General features: G+C 37.4%; 1 protein-coding gene across 2 annotated transcripts in view; it reads left to right on the forward strand.

The window, feature by feature from the left end:
* Positions 1-15,510, forward strand: part of PHKB (phosphorylase kinase regulatory subunit beta) — a 242,624-nt gene that overhangs the window by 146,611 nt on the left and 80,503 nt on the right. For both annotated transcript variants that reach the window (XM_045076026.1, XM_004744118.3), the window contains exon 15: positions 8,266-8,360. In XM_045076026.1, coding sequence (XP_044931961.1) covers positions 8,266-8,360 — 95 coding nt within the window. The remainder of the gene's footprint in view (positions 1-8,265; positions 8,361-15,510) is intronic.

Raw genomic sequence — 15,510 nt, forward strand, 5'->3', positions numbered from 1 at the left:
CATCCATGTCATTGCAAATGGCAAGATTTCATTTCTTTTGATGGCTGCATAGTATTCCATTGTGTATATATACCACATCTTCTTTATCCATTCATCTATTGATGGACATCTAGGTTCTTTCCATGGTTTGGCTATTGTGGACATTGCTGCTATAAACATTCGGGTGCACGTGCCCCTTTGGAGCACCACGTTTGTATCTTTAGCATATATACCCAGTAGTGCAATTGCTGGGTAATAGGGTAGCTCTACTTTCAGTTTTTTGAGGAACCTCCACACTGTTTTCCAGAGTGGTTGCACCAGCTTGCATTCCCACCAACATTGTAAGAGAGTTCCCCTCTCCGCATCCTTGCCAGCTTCTGTCATTTCTTGACTTGTTAATTTTAGCCATTCTGACTGGTGTGAGGTGGTATCTCATTGTGGTTTTGATTTGTATTTCCCTGATGCCAAGTTATGTGGATGATTTTTTCATGTGTCTGTTGGCCGTCTGGATGTCTTCTTTGCAGAAGTGTCTGTTCATGTCCTCTGCCCATTTCTTGATTGGGTTATTTGTTCTTTGGCTGTTGAGTTTGCTAAGCTCTTTATAGATTTTGGATACTAGCCCTTTATCTGATATGTTGTTTGCAAATATCTTCTCCCATTCTGTCAGTTGTCTTTTGGTTTTGTTCACTGTTTCCTTTGCTGTGCAAAAGCTTTTGATCTTGATGAAATCCCAATAGTTCATTTTTGCCCTTGCTTCGGTTGTCTTTGGCGAAGTTCCTAGGAAGAGGTTGCTGTGGTTGAGGTCAAAGAGGTTGCTGCCTGTGTTCTTCTCAAGGATTTTGATGGATTCCTTTCTCACATTGAGGTCCCTCATCCATTTTGAGTCTATTTTTGTGTGTGGTGTAAGGAAATGGTCCAATTTCATTTTTCTGCATGTGGCTGTCCAATTTTCCCAGAACCATTTGTTGAAGAGGCTGTCTTTTTTCCATTGGTCATTCCTTCCTGCTTTGTCGAAGATTAGTTGACCATAGAGTTGAGCGTCTATTTCTGGGCTCTCTATTCTGTTCCATTGATCTATGTGTCTGTTTTTGTGCCAGTACCATACTGTCTTGATGATGATAGCTTTGTAATAGAGCTTGAAGTCCGGAATTGTGATGCCACCAACGTTGGCTTTCTTTTTCAATATCCCTTTGGCTATTCGAGGTCTTTTCTGCTTCCATATAAATTTTAGGATTGTTTGTTCTATTTCTTTGAAAAAAAAATGAATGGGATTTTGATAGGGATTGCATTAAATGTGTTTTGCATTAAATGTGATTGCTTTAGGTAGAATAGACATTTTCACAATATTTGTTCTTCCAATCCATGAGCATAGAACATTATTTTATTTCTGTGTGTCTTCCTCAATTTCTTTCATAAGTACTTTATAGCTTTCTGAGTATAGATTCTTTGCCTCTTTGATTAGTTTTATTCCTAGGTATCTTATGGTTTGGGGAGCAATTGTAAGTGGGACTGACTCCTTAATTTCTCTTTCTTCTGTCTTGTTGTTAATGTAAAGAAATCCATTTAATTTCTAGGCATTGACTTTATATTCTGACACTTTACTGAATTCCTGTACAAGTTCTAGCAGTTTTGGAGTGGAGTCTTTTGGGTTTTCCACATATAGTATCATATCATCTGCGAAGAGTGATAGTTTGATTTCTTCTTTGCCAATTTGGATGCTTTTAATTTCTTTTTGTTGTCTGATTGCTGAGGCTAGGACTTCTAGTACTATGTTGAACCTCAGTGGTGATAACGGACATCTTTGCCGTGTTCCTGACCTTAGCAGAGAAGCTTTCAGTTTTTCTCCATTGAGAATGATATTTGCAGTGGGTTTTTCATAGATGGCTTTGATAATATTGAGGTATGTGACCTCTATCCCTACACTTTGAAGAGTTTTGATCAGGAAGGGATGATGCACTTTGTCAAATGCTTTTTCAGCATCTATTGAGAGTATCTTATGGTTCTTATTCTTCCTTTTATTAATGTATAGTATCACATTGATTGATTTGCAGATGTTGAACCAAACTTACAGCCCTGGAATAAATCCCACTTGGTCGTGGTGAATAATTCTTTTAATGTACTGTTAGATCCTATTGGCCAGTATTTTGGTGATAATTTTCGCATCTGTGTTCCAAGGATATTGATCTATAATTCTTTTTTTTGATGGGATCCTTGTCTGGTTTGGGGATCAAGGTGATGCTGGCCTCATAAAATGATTTTGGAAGTTTTCCTTCCCTTTCTATTTTTTGGAACAGTTTCAGGAGAATAGGAATTAATTCTTCTTTAAATGTTTGGTAGAATTCCCCTGGGAAGCCGTCTGGCCCTGGGCTTTTGTTTGTTTGGAGATTTTTGATGACTGTTTCAGTCTCCTTACTGGTTATGGGTCTGTTCAGGTTTTCTATTTCTTCCTGGTTCAGTTGTGGTAGTTTATATGTCTCTAGAAATGTATCCATTTCTTCCAGATTGTCAAATTTGTTGGCGTAGAGTTGCTCATAGTATGTTCTTATAATTGTTTGTATTTCTTTGGTGTTTGTGTGATCTCTCCTCTTTCATTCATGATTTTATTTATTTGGGTCCTTTCTCTTTTTGATAAGTCTGGCCAGGGTTTATCAATCTTATTAATTCTTTTAAAGAACCAGCTCCTAGTTTTGTTGATTTGTTCTATTGTTTTTTTGGTTTCTATTTCATTGATTTCTGCTCTGATCTTTATGATTTCTCTTCTCCTGCTGGGTTTAGGCTTTCTTTGTTGTTCTTTCTCCAGCTCCTTTAGGTGTAGGGTTAGGTTGTGTATTGGAGACCTTTCTTGTTTCTTGAGAAAGGCTTGTATTGCCATATATTTTCCTCTCAGGACTGCCTTTGTTGTGTCCCACAGATTTTGAACCGTTGTGTTTTCATTATTATTTGTTTCCATGAATTTTTTCAGTTCCTCTTTAATTTCCTGGTTGACCCATTCATTCTTTAGAAGGATGCTGTTTAGTCTCCATGTATTTGGGTTCTTTCCAAATTTCCTCTTGTGATTGAATTCTAGCTTCAGATCATTGTGGTCTGAAAATATGCAGGGAATGATCCCAGTCTTTTGATACCGGTTGAGACCTGATTTATGACCCAGGATGTGATCTATTCTGGAGAATGTTCCATGTGCACTAGAGAAGAATGTATATTCTGTTGCTTTGGGATGGAATGTTCTGAATATATCTGTGATGTCCATCTGGCCCAGTGTGTCATTTAAGGCCTTTATTTCCTTGTTGATCTTTTGCTTAGATAATATGTTCATTTCAGTGAGGGGAGTGTTAAAGTCCCCTACTAGTATTGTATTATTGTCGATGTATTTCTTTGATTTTGTTATTAATTGGTTTATATAGTTGGCTGCTCCCATGTTAGGGGCATAGATATTTAAAATTATTAGGTCTTATTATTGGACAGACCCTTTGAGTATGATATAGTGTCCTTCCTCATCTCTTATTATAGTCTTTCGCTTAAAATCTAATTGATCTGATATAAGGATTGCTACCCCAGCTTTCTTCTGATGTCCATTAGCATGGTACATTGTTTTCCACCCCCTCACTTTAATTTTGGAGGTGTCTTCAGGTCTAAAATGAGTCTCTTGTAGGCAGCATATAGATGGGTTTTGTTTTTTAATCCATTCTGATACCCTGTGTCTTTTGGTTGGGTCAGTTAGCCCATTAACTTTAAGGGTAACTATTGAGAGATATGAATTTAGTGACATTGTATTTCCTGTAAGGTGACTGTTACTGTATATTGTCTCTGTTTCTTTCTGATCTACTACTTTTAGGGTCTCTCTTTGCTAGAGGACCCCTTTCAATATTTCTTATAGAGCTGGTTTGGTGTTTTCAAATTATTTCAGTTTTTGTTTGTCCTGGAAGCTTTTTATCTCTCCTTCTATATTCAATGATAGCCTAGCTGGATATAGTATTCTTGACTGCATGTTTTTCTCGTTTAGTGCTCTGAATATATCATGCCAGTTCTTTCTGGCCTGCCAGATCTCTGTGGATAGGTCTGCTGCCAATCTATTGTTTTTACCCTTGTATGTTACAGACTTCTTTTCCTGGGCTGCTTTCTGGATTTTCTCTTTGTCACTAAGACTTATAAATTTTACTATCAGGTGATGAGGTGTGGACCTATTTTTATTGATTTTGAGGGGCGTTCTTAGCATCTCCTGGATTTTAAGGTTTGTTCCCTTTGCCATATTAGGGAAATTCTCTACAATAATTATCTCAAATATACCTTTTTCTCCCCTCTCTCTTTCGTCTTCTTCTGGAATCCCAATTATTCTAATGTTGTGTCATCTTATGGTGTCACTTATCTCTTGAATTCTGTCCTTGTGGTCCAGTATTTGTTTGTCTCTCTTTTGCTCAGCTTCTTTATCCTCTGTCATTTGGTCTTCTATGTCACTAATTCTTTCTTCTGCCTTATTTATCTTAGCAGTAATAGCTTCCATTTTTGATTGCACCTCATTAATAGCTTTTTTAATTTCAAATTGGTTAGATTTTAGTTCTTTTATTTCTCCAGAAAGGGTTTTTATCTCTCTGGAGAGGGTTTCTCTAATATCTTCTATGCCTTTTTTGAGCCTGGCTAGAACCTTGAGAATCGTCATTCTGAACTCTAGGTCTGTCATATTACCAATGTCTGTATTGATTAGGTCCCCAGCCTTTGGTACTGACTCTTAATTCTTTTTTTTTGTGGTGAGTTTTTCCGTGTCGTCATTTTGCCCAGGTAAGATTTGCTTTCTCCTCCTCTGGAATTCTGCTGTTTTCCTTGGTGGTCTTGGCTGGGTTTCTTGTTGATCTTCTTGGAGAGGGGCATGTTGTTGATTCTCAAGTGTCTTTGCCCCAGGTAGAATTGCACACTACCTTAGCAGGAGCCAGGCTACGTAATCCGCTGGGGTTTGCTTAGGGGAGCTTTTGTTTCCTGAGCACTTTCCGTAGAGTTCTGGAGGACGGGAATGAAGATGGTGGCCTCCCAGTCTCTGGCCCGGAGGAGCCGAGAGCTCGGTGTCCCGCTCCTCAGTGCACCCTCAGAGAAAAGCGCCCAACTGCCGCTGTCTCCCTGGCCTCCTGTCGCGCTTGGAGGAAATCGCTCAATCGGTCGCACTTGGAGAAAAGCGCCTGGTCGCTTCCGTCTGCATGGCCTCTGGCCACGTTCCACACTCACCCAGCCTGTGACCTGTTCAAGGTAACCCCGAGCTGAGAGCTCACCCCTGGCTTTGTCGCTGTAGCCGGCTTCCCTGCTCTAACACCTGCGAGCTCTGTGACACTCAGACACCCCCGTCCTTCTGTGACCCCGCGGGACCTGATGTTATGCTGATCCCGCGTGGGCTTCCCCCCCCCCCACCGCGGTTTAGCCTCTGGAGCGATGTTCCTCTGTGGAGCAGACTTTTAAAAGTCCTGATTTTGTCGCCCTTGGATTTTATCCATAGTTGCCACAAGGAGCTACCAGGTGGAAGGGGATTCCAGTACAACAGTATAACAGCAGTTGAAGCCATTGCTTTCATGCTGCTTAGCACCCCATGAAAAATGCTCTGTCTCAGAAATCTATCAGAATTTAGTATCAGCAAACACTTTGTCTCCCCTTCATGAATTGGTTGCCTTTCTTGAGAGAATGTAAATACATTATTTTGAGACCAGCTTTATTGAACATAATTTACATGCTATATCTTAACATATTCAAAGTTTAAATGCAGTGGTTTCTAATTTATTCACAGATTTGGATAACCATCACCACAATCAATTTTAGAATATTTTCATCACCCTTCAAAAACCTCATGCCCAGTTACTCCCCAACCACCCCAAATCACTTCAGCCTTTCCCCCAACACTGGATACTTGTTAATCTACTTTCTATCCCTGTAGATTTGCCTATTCTGGACATTTCATATACCTTGAATCATATAATACCTGCCCTTTGCACCCTGTTGTCAAGGTTCACTGATGTATCATAATTCTTTTTATGGTCAAAAAACAGTGCATTGTATCTATATACCACATTTGATTTTTCCATTTATCTGGTGATGGACATTGGGATTGTTTCTATTACTTTGCTTTTATGAATAATGCTGCTTTGAACTTTCATGTACAAGTTATTGCTTGACATTTGTTTTCATTTCTCCTGGGTATATACCTAGGGGTAGAATTGCTGAGTCATTTGGTAACTCTGTGTTTAACATTTTGAGTAATTCCAGAGTGTTTTCTAAAGTAACTGTACCGTAATGCATTCTATCTAACAATGTATGAGGATTCCAGTTTCTCTGCATCCTCTCCAACCATTGTTCTTGTCTGCTTTTTGATAATAAGCATCCTAATGAATATGAAGTGGTATCTCATTGTGATTTTGATAAGCATTTCTCAAATGACTTAATGTTATTGAGCATCTTTTCCTGAGCTTACTGGTAATTTGTGTATTTTGGGGGGAAGTGTCAGTTTGGGTACTGTGGCCATTTTTAAATTGCATTCTCTTTTTTTATTGAGTCACAAGATTTTTTATATATATTCAAGACAGAAGTCCTTTACAAGGTACATGATTTGTAGATATTTTCTCCCATTCTGTGGGCTGTTATTTTACTCTTTTCATTGTGTCCTTTGAGGTCCACAAGATTATAATTTGACAAAGTTCAATTTATCTCATCTCTTCTTTGTTACTTATGTTTTCATTTTGTAGTTTTGGCCTTCTTGAATGAGTTTGAAAGTATTTTCCCTACTGTTTTGGAAAAGTGTGTGAAAGATTGATTTTACTTCTTCTTTAACTGTTTGGTAGAATTCCCTAATGAAGCCATCATGTTCTGGGCTTTTGTTTTTTTGTTTGTTTTTCCAGGGTCTCAGTCACTTGTTATAAATCTGTTTATCGGGGTGCCTGGGTGGCTCAGTTGGTTAAACATCTGCCTTTGGCTCAAGTCATGATCTCAGGGTCCTGGAATTGAGCCCTGTGTTTCTCTGCTTAGTGGGGAATCTGCTTCTCCCTCTCACTCTCACTCTCCCTCTGTGTGCTCTCTCTCAAATACATAATTAAAATCTTTAAAAATAAATAAATAAATAAAATTTATATTAGGTTATCTAAATTATTGGCATACATTTGTGCATGGTATTATCATATACTCCTAAAGGTCAGTGATAATGTTTGTAACTTCCATTCCTGATTTAATAATTTGAGTCTTCTTTTTTTATTGTTCAGTCTAGCTAAAGTTTTGTCCACTTTTTAAAAATTAACATATGGGGCCCCTGGGTGGCTCAGTGGGTTAAAGCCTTTGCCTTTTGCTCAGATCATGATCCCAGGGTACTGTGATCAGCTGTCTACTGAGCAGAGAATCTGCTTCCCTCTCTCTCTCTGCCTGCCTCTCTGCCTACTTGTGATCTCCATCTGTTGAATAAATTTTAAAAAAAGAGTCTTTAAAAAAATAAAAATAAAAAAGATTAATCTGTTTAAAATTAACATATAATGTATTATTTGCTTCAGGGGTACAGGTCTGTGAATTATCAGTCTTACATAATCTATAGCACTCACCATAGCACATATCCTCCCCAATGTCCATAACCCAACCACCCTATCCCTCCTCCCAACCCCCAGCAACCCTTTTGTCCACTTCTGAGCTTTTCAAGAATCTACTTTTAGTTTCACTTATATTCCCTCTTGCTTTTCTCTATTTTATTTCATTAACTTCCACTCTAATCTTTACTATTTCCTTCCTTCTGCTTGCTTTTGATTTAGTTTTCTCTCTTCATCTGCTGTCTTAAGATGTAAAGATAAGTTACTGATTTGAAGTATTTCTTCTGTTTAATATAGGCATTTATAGCTCCAGATTTTCCTCTGAGCATTGATTTAGCTACATCCACAAGTTTTGGTATATTGTATCTTCATTTTCAATCATTTCATCAGAACATGTATTAGAAACTATTTTCTAATTTCCCATTTGTTTTCTTCTTTGACCCATTGGTTATTTAGGAGTGTGTTAATTTCCATGTATTTGTGAATTTCTAAAATTTCTTCCTATTGACTGATTTCTAATTTTATTCTATTGTGGTCAGAATCATACTTTGTATAATTTTAACTCTTTAACTCTTTAAATTTATTGAGTATTGTTCTATGGCCTAGCATATGGAAGATACTCTGTGTACATTGAGGAGGATATATATTGTGCTCTTGTTGGATGAAGTATTCTGTTGCTATTAGGTTAAGTTGGTTTATAGTGTAAAGATGAATTTTTTACAATGTCCTTTCTCTTCTTTTTTTTTTTCAGCTGATGAATTAATCAGCCCTAAAGACATTGATCCTGTCCAGCGCTATGTCCCACTACAGAATCAGCGTAACGTGAGCATGAGGTTTTCCAATCAAGTAAAGAAATTTTTTTTTCTTAATTTAGACTCATCTAGAGACATTTAAAGATTAATTTTAAAAGAAATTTTATTCTTAATGGGTTTTTGTTTCTTTTTCTGAGGGCAAGGCTTTTCTCTTTTCTGGTTAATTAAGATTTACTTGTGGTAAAAGATTACTTGTTAATGAAGAAGTATGAGTCAGATATGTCAACAGGATGTCTTCCAGGCAGGCATTTTCATCTTCACAGTGGTTGAGTTTAAGGTGTTAAATGCCTTCAGGAGGATACAATATGTATGTGTGGGCAAGAGGATATATGTGGGGGAAGTGGGGTCCCATGAAAGGCCCTGTGCTTAATGTCTGTCCATTTCTATGTCTCTGTGACAGGACTGAGTGACTGGCCGAGTTTTCTTAGTATTTGGTGACATGTTGGGTGAAGGAATAATTTAAAATTTTTTACACTTAGTAGCTATGGATTCAGACTGTGTTGTGTCAACAAAATAAGTGTTTGCAGGATCAGCAAGATTGATGTTGATTTGAGCAAACCCTCAAGTATTAAATGATACCAGTAATGAGGACTGTTAAAATGAGAATGTTGTGGATTCAGGAAACTGCCTGAGGAGAAAGGGAATGAACCTGAGTGTGTGCCTGGGATTCCAAGCAGTTTACATTGATTTAATAAGAATCACAGCACTTCCAGAAGATATGCTTATAAAATCAAAATGCTTCTTTTGGGGTGCTGGGTGGCTCAGTTGGTTAAGTTTCCAGTTCTTGATCTCAGCTCAGTCTTTACCATGGTTGTGAGTTTGAGCCCTGCAGTGGGCTCCATGCTGGTCTTAACAAAAACATACCTACTTAAAAAACAAAATAAAACAAAACCCAAAATGCTCCTCTTATTAAAAAAAAAAATAATAATATATATATATATATACACACACACACACATACATACATACATACATATATATAATACACACACACACATAAACATACACAAATAAATCCTTGTTTTGATGAAAGTAAAGGAGAGCCAACTAGGTCCTTTGGATTCTGTGACACTATTTCTCTGTTTATTTTGCTGGTCTTCAACAAAACATGTAATTACTCTGAATGGTTTATAGACGAGAAGTTATTGAGAAGTTATTTGGGAGACTTATAAATAAAAGTTAAGATTTTCTCAAGAACATGAAATCCCTATGTTAATATGTATTAGAAATTTTTCACTGGCCTGTTGACTCCTGTATAAGGTGAGGATTTGGCCTTTATCTTAGTTACTACTAGTGTCAGTGCAGTACAAGAATACATTCTGTACAAATCTAAGATATGAATTTTACTTGAAGAAACGGTAAAATAAGGAATACATTTAACTTCCTATTACCCAGTGCTGTGACTCTTGAGCCATTTTTAGACTAGTGTGTGTATCATTTACATAGCATTTCACATGTGCTACCCACTTCTGTAGGGTAATGAAATCACAAATACTTTTCTAGAAAATAAAGTAATAGATTACAGATTTGAGTTGTGGGGATAGGAACCAGAGAGCATCAAAGCACATAACTAACAAAATCAACAATTTAAACAGTTATATAAGGAAGGCTGTGGCTCTGTGTAATATTTGACAGGCAGAGTGCTTCCAACTCTTTCTCTCCCATTCAAGAAAGCTTATTAGAGTACAAGTGAGTGAGAGTTAATTTTATAGGTTTATTTTTTATTTGAAATCATTTTCTGATGCTGCTACTAAATTATCTATGCCCTGCTCCCCAGGTGGAGCCACATCCTATGTCAGAGACTTACTATAGGTTAAGGACAAGGGCTTCTCTCTTTCAGTTTCATGAGGATTAAATCTGTGCAGAGTTGTGTACAGTTTCTGAGAAAGAGATAATAGGAGGATTGGCAGCAGAAAATTGCTAGGAGCCATCATGCCCCACCCTGTTGCAGCTTGGTTGTAGTGATATATAAAGTAGTGAGGTGCCTTTGCCACTTTCTTGGCCATTTAAGCAGTAGCCAAGACCAGATATGACTTTGTCTGTTGCTGGGACTGGGTAGCATTGATTGATAAAATACAGAAGTCAGACGTAGACCTCTCCTTAAAATATTGATGTTAGAGACCTCTTGGTCATTATTATTATTATTATTATTATTATTATGTAAGACTTTATTTATTTGAGAGAGAGAGAGAGCAGGGGAGAGGAAGAAGCATGATCCCCAGTGAGCAGGGAACCCAGCATGGGGCTTGATCCCAGAACCCTGGGATCCTGACCTGAACCAAAGGCAGACACTTAACGAACTGAGCCACCCAGGAACCTCTCTCTTGGTTATATTGACCAGGTCAGACTTTGCAATTAACTTACTGTGGGGATTCACCAGGTGCTTTAAACCCTATTAAACAGTGGGAAAAATAGAGAAGAGTAGTAAAGTTCAGATAATTTCTGGAAGTGAGAAAAGTCCCTGACTTTAAAGGAAGATATGTCAGAGGTCCCCGTTTATCCTTTGCCTCAGTGATTGAGTACATGAACTCAAAGGATTTAGAAGCCCTGATACTTAACAGTTATGGTTTATTACAGGGAAAGGATGCAAGATAAAATCAGCAAAGGCACTCAGGGCAAGTCTTGAGGAAACCAGGCATAAGCTTCCTAATGTCCATTCCCAGTGGAGTCATGTGAGATACAATTACCAGCAACGATGTGTGAAAACACATGCAAAGTGTTGACAACCAATACTTGCTCAAGCTTGAGTGTCCAAGGTTTTTATTGACAATCAGTCATGTAGGCATGTAGCACCTGCATGATTGACCCTGGTTATTCAAGCTCTAGCTCCTTAGAGGTAAAAACAAAACAAAACAACAACAACAACTATAAAACACACACACACACACACACACAGATGTTCACCATAAATCACATTGTTAGTGATAAACCTTCTGGACAAACTGGTACCGTATGGTCCATGGCCTTAATTAAGCATGCAAAAACACATACCTGACAGATCCTTCCAAGAAGCCAGCCAAGGCTCCATCCTGCAAATATCCCTTTCTTGGGATTGTTCAGAGTTTGAACAGCCCAGGTGTGCTGAATCAATGTATTCCTCTACAGAAAGGTATGGCAGAAGGAAGTTTCTAGACTCTAGAAAGCAAGGAGAGTGCCATAACTGTATAATTGTCCACTCCTTCAAGTATATATAAGGCTATTTGCAAAATGTGGTATCGTCTGGGATGACCTTCCTCACTACTCTGTCACTAGTCAGAAATTGCTGTTTTCTTTTGATGTTACTTAGAGAATAAAACAAATCCCCTTTTATAAGTCAGTTTAGAGGAGTAGAAAGAAAAGTATTGTAAACAACAGCAGATATACTTTATAGTATTGTGAGATTTTGACCCTACCCCCAGAAAAACCTCCAAAACCCACCTTTTGGAGATCTTCAAATGTAAGTTCCTAGGGACCAGAGAACATGTTTCATTTATTTTTGTAGCTTTAGTACCTGTGATAGTATCATAACACCTATTATATAGAAGGTAGTCAGTGTTTAACTTGAATGTTTGAGTATACTTGAAGGTATGTGTGGGAGGAAGGAATGTCATGGGAAATAGTGGACTTCTCATGCAAATGTCTCGAAATTTACATCCTAACATCTTTCCTAATATTTAAGCTTGAATTTCCAACTACTTGGTGATCATGTCTCCACAGATCTAGTATTTAAAATCCAACATTTCTGAGTATATACTTATCTCCAGCTCATCTAGTTGTAGACATTAAATATGTACAGGTTTTGCATGTCGATCATATCTCATAAAGTTGTTCAAAAATAAACCATATCTTTTTTTTAAAACATTCTTTTAAATGAATTCCAAAATTTTTTAAAAATTTTATTTTAACTCTAATTAGTTAATATATGGTGTTATATTAGTTTCAGGTGTGCAATATGGTAATTCAGCATTTCTGTAGATCACCTAGTGCTCATCACAGCAGGTGCCCTCCTTAATTTTTGTCACCAATTTAACCCATCCCCCACTCTCCACTCTGGTAACCATCAGATTGTTTTCTATAATTAAAAGTCTGTTTCTTGCTTTGACTCTTTTTTGCTCTCATTTTTTTTTCCTTTGCTTGTGTGTTTTGTTTCTTAAATTCTACATATGGGTGAAATCATATGGTATTTGTCTTTCTCTGACTTATTTCATGTAGCATTTTATTGTCCAGCTCCACCCATGTCAGTGCAAATGGCAAGATTTCATTCTTTTTTATGGCTGAATAGTATTCAATTGTGTATATACACCACATCCTATTTTTCCATTCATCAGTCAATGGACACATGGACTACTTCCATAATTTGGCTGCTGTAAATAATGGTGCTATTACATAGGGGGACATGTATCCCTTTGAATTAGTGTTTTTTTGTATTCCTTGGGTAAATACCTAATAGTGAAATTGCTGAATCATAAGGTAGTTGTTTTTAACTTTTTAAGGACACTCCACACTGTTTTCCAGAGTGGCTACACCAGTTTGCATTCCCACCAACAGTGCACGAGTGTTTCTTTCTCACCACATCTTCACTAACACCTGTTGTTTATTGTGTTTTTTATTTTATCCATTCTGACAGGTGTGAGGTGATATCTCATTGTAGTTTTGATGTGCATGTCCCTGATGAGCAAAAACAAATTTCTAATACCAAATGTGTTATCTTCTCTCTTCACATCTGCCCTTCTTCCCATATTGCTTGTCTTTGGATAAGGACATTGCTTTCAGTGGTCCCTTCTCATGCCAGTAGCTCTTCTGTTCAGATGGGTCTCATATTGGCTCTGCCTTCACAGTAGCATTCATATTTGTCTCTCCATATTTAGCCCCATTGCCACGTACCACTTCGACTTCATTACAACTCAGTGGCATGGTTTTAACATTCTCTCTCTGACTCCAGCCTCTCTGTTTTTTCTCTGTGCTTGAGAATACATGATCTTATAAAGTTGGGTCCATTAGTGGAATTTCCTGCTTAAAAGCTTCCATGGTGGGGCACCTGGGTGGTGTAGTCAGGCAAGCATCCGACTCTTGGTTTCGGCGTAGGTCATGATCTCAGGGTTGTGAGATACAGCCCCATGTCAGGCTATGGACTACGTGTGCACTTTCCTTCAGATTCTCTCTCCCTCTCCCTGAGTGTTCTCCCAAATTTCTGAATAATGTAGATGTAACTCTTTTTGCTTGATATTTTACTTTTGTAGAGTTTCTGTTGTTTGTTTGTAAGGGGTATACCTCAACCGCCCATCCATCTTAATCTCCTAATATGGAGTAGTAATTTTTAATTCTTTTATTTATCACTTTTGCTACCTATACATTGTAATGAAACTATATTTTTGGGATCACATCCTTGTGATGTGATCTTGTCTTTATTTTTGGTGTCCTAAAATTTCTATTTTTGTGTGGATCTTGTTTTCATTTTCTCTGCTTGGCACTTGGGCCCTTTCAGTTTGTGACTTTCTTCAGTGGTGGAAAATTTTCTTAAATTATTACTTTCTTTTTCTATTCTTTCTGTTAGGATTCCTTTATTAGTCAGATCCTAGTCCTCCAGGAAGGATCCCCTGAATCTCTTCCCTTTTTCTTTGTTTAGATGGTTTCTGTTTCTTTTGTTTGGTTGGTTGGTTGGTTGGTTTGATTTTTGGATTTTTTTTTTCCTATATTCAGAGACTCTTCCTTAACTTTTTGTTCCAGCTCTTCTGCTGAAATTTTTTCAAAGTCATATTTTTAATTTCTAATAGTTCATCTTTGTTCTCTAATTATTCCTTTTGTAGCTTTCTGGTTTTTTATTTAAAATTATTATCACAATTGTTGACAAAATTACACAATCAAAAAATCTTGAGGTGTCAATTTAATAAAAATTTTAATCTCACTATGGTTGTTCAGCACAGTACTACAAGTCCTAGCAACAGCAATCAGATAACAAAAAGAAAGAAAACGGTAGGTATTCAGATCGGCAAAGAAGAAGTCAAACTCTCTCTCTTCGCAAATGACATGATACTTTACATAGAAAACCCAAAAGACTCCACCCCTAAATTACTAGAACTCGTACAGCAATTCAGTAATGTGGCAGGATACAGATTAATTGCTCTCCTAATCACTAACAATGTAACTGTAGAAAAGAAATTAGGAAATTGATTCCATTTTTAATAGCACCCAATACCATATGATACCTTGGAATAAACCCAACCAAAGACATGAAGGATCTATACTCTAGAAACTACAGAACACTTACGAAAAAAAAAAATGAAGGAAGACAAAAAAAGGTGGAAAAACATTTCATGCTCATGCGTTGGAAGAATAAACATTGTTAAATGTCTATGCTGCCCAGAGCAACCTATACTTTCAGTGCCATCCCGATCAAAATAACAATGGCATTTTTCAAAATGCTGGAAAAAACAATCCTAAAATTTGTATGGAACCAGAAAGACCCTGAATCGTCAAGGAAATGTTGAAAAAGAAAAAGCTGGGGTTGTCACGTCTGATTTCAAGGTGTGATCACCAAGACAGCATGGTATTGGCACAAAAACACACATAGATCAATGGAACAGAATAAGGAGCCCAGATATGAACCCTGAACTTTATGGTCAACTAATCTTCGATAAAGCAGGAAAAAATATCCAATGGGAAAAAGATAATCTCTTCAATAAATGGTGCTGGGAAAATTGGACAACTATATAAGAAGAATGAAACTTGACCATTCACTTAAATCACATACAAAGATAAACTCTAAAAGGATGAAAGGCCTCAATGTGAGACAGGAATCCATCAAGTCCTAGAGGAGAACATAGGCAGTAACCTCTTTGACATCAGCCACAGCAACTTCTTTCAAGACACATCTCCAAAGGCAAGGGAAACAAAAGCAAAAATGAACTTTTGGAACTTCAACAAGATAAAAATCTTCTGTACAGCAAAAGAAACGGTCAACAAAACAAAGAGGCAACCCATGGAATGGGAAAAGATCTTCGCAAATGACACTACAGACAAAGGACTGATATCCAAGATCTAGAAAGAACTCAAACTCAACACCCAAAGAACAAATAGTCCAGTCAAGAAATAGTCAGAAGACATGAACAGGCACTTCTTCAAAGAAGACATACCAATGGCTAACAGACACATGAAAAAATGTTCATCATCATTAGCCATTGGGGAAATTCAAATCAAAACCACAT

Source organism: Mustela putorius, unplaced genomic scaffold (genome assembly GCF_011764305.1).
Source record: "Mustela putorius furo isolate JIRA1106 unplaced genomic scaffold, ASM1176430v1.1 tig00000174_pilon_pilon_pilon, whole genome shotgun sequence".
Taxonomy (NCBI): Eukaryota; Metazoa; Chordata; class Mammalia; order Carnivora; family Mustelidae; genus Mustela; species Mustela putorius.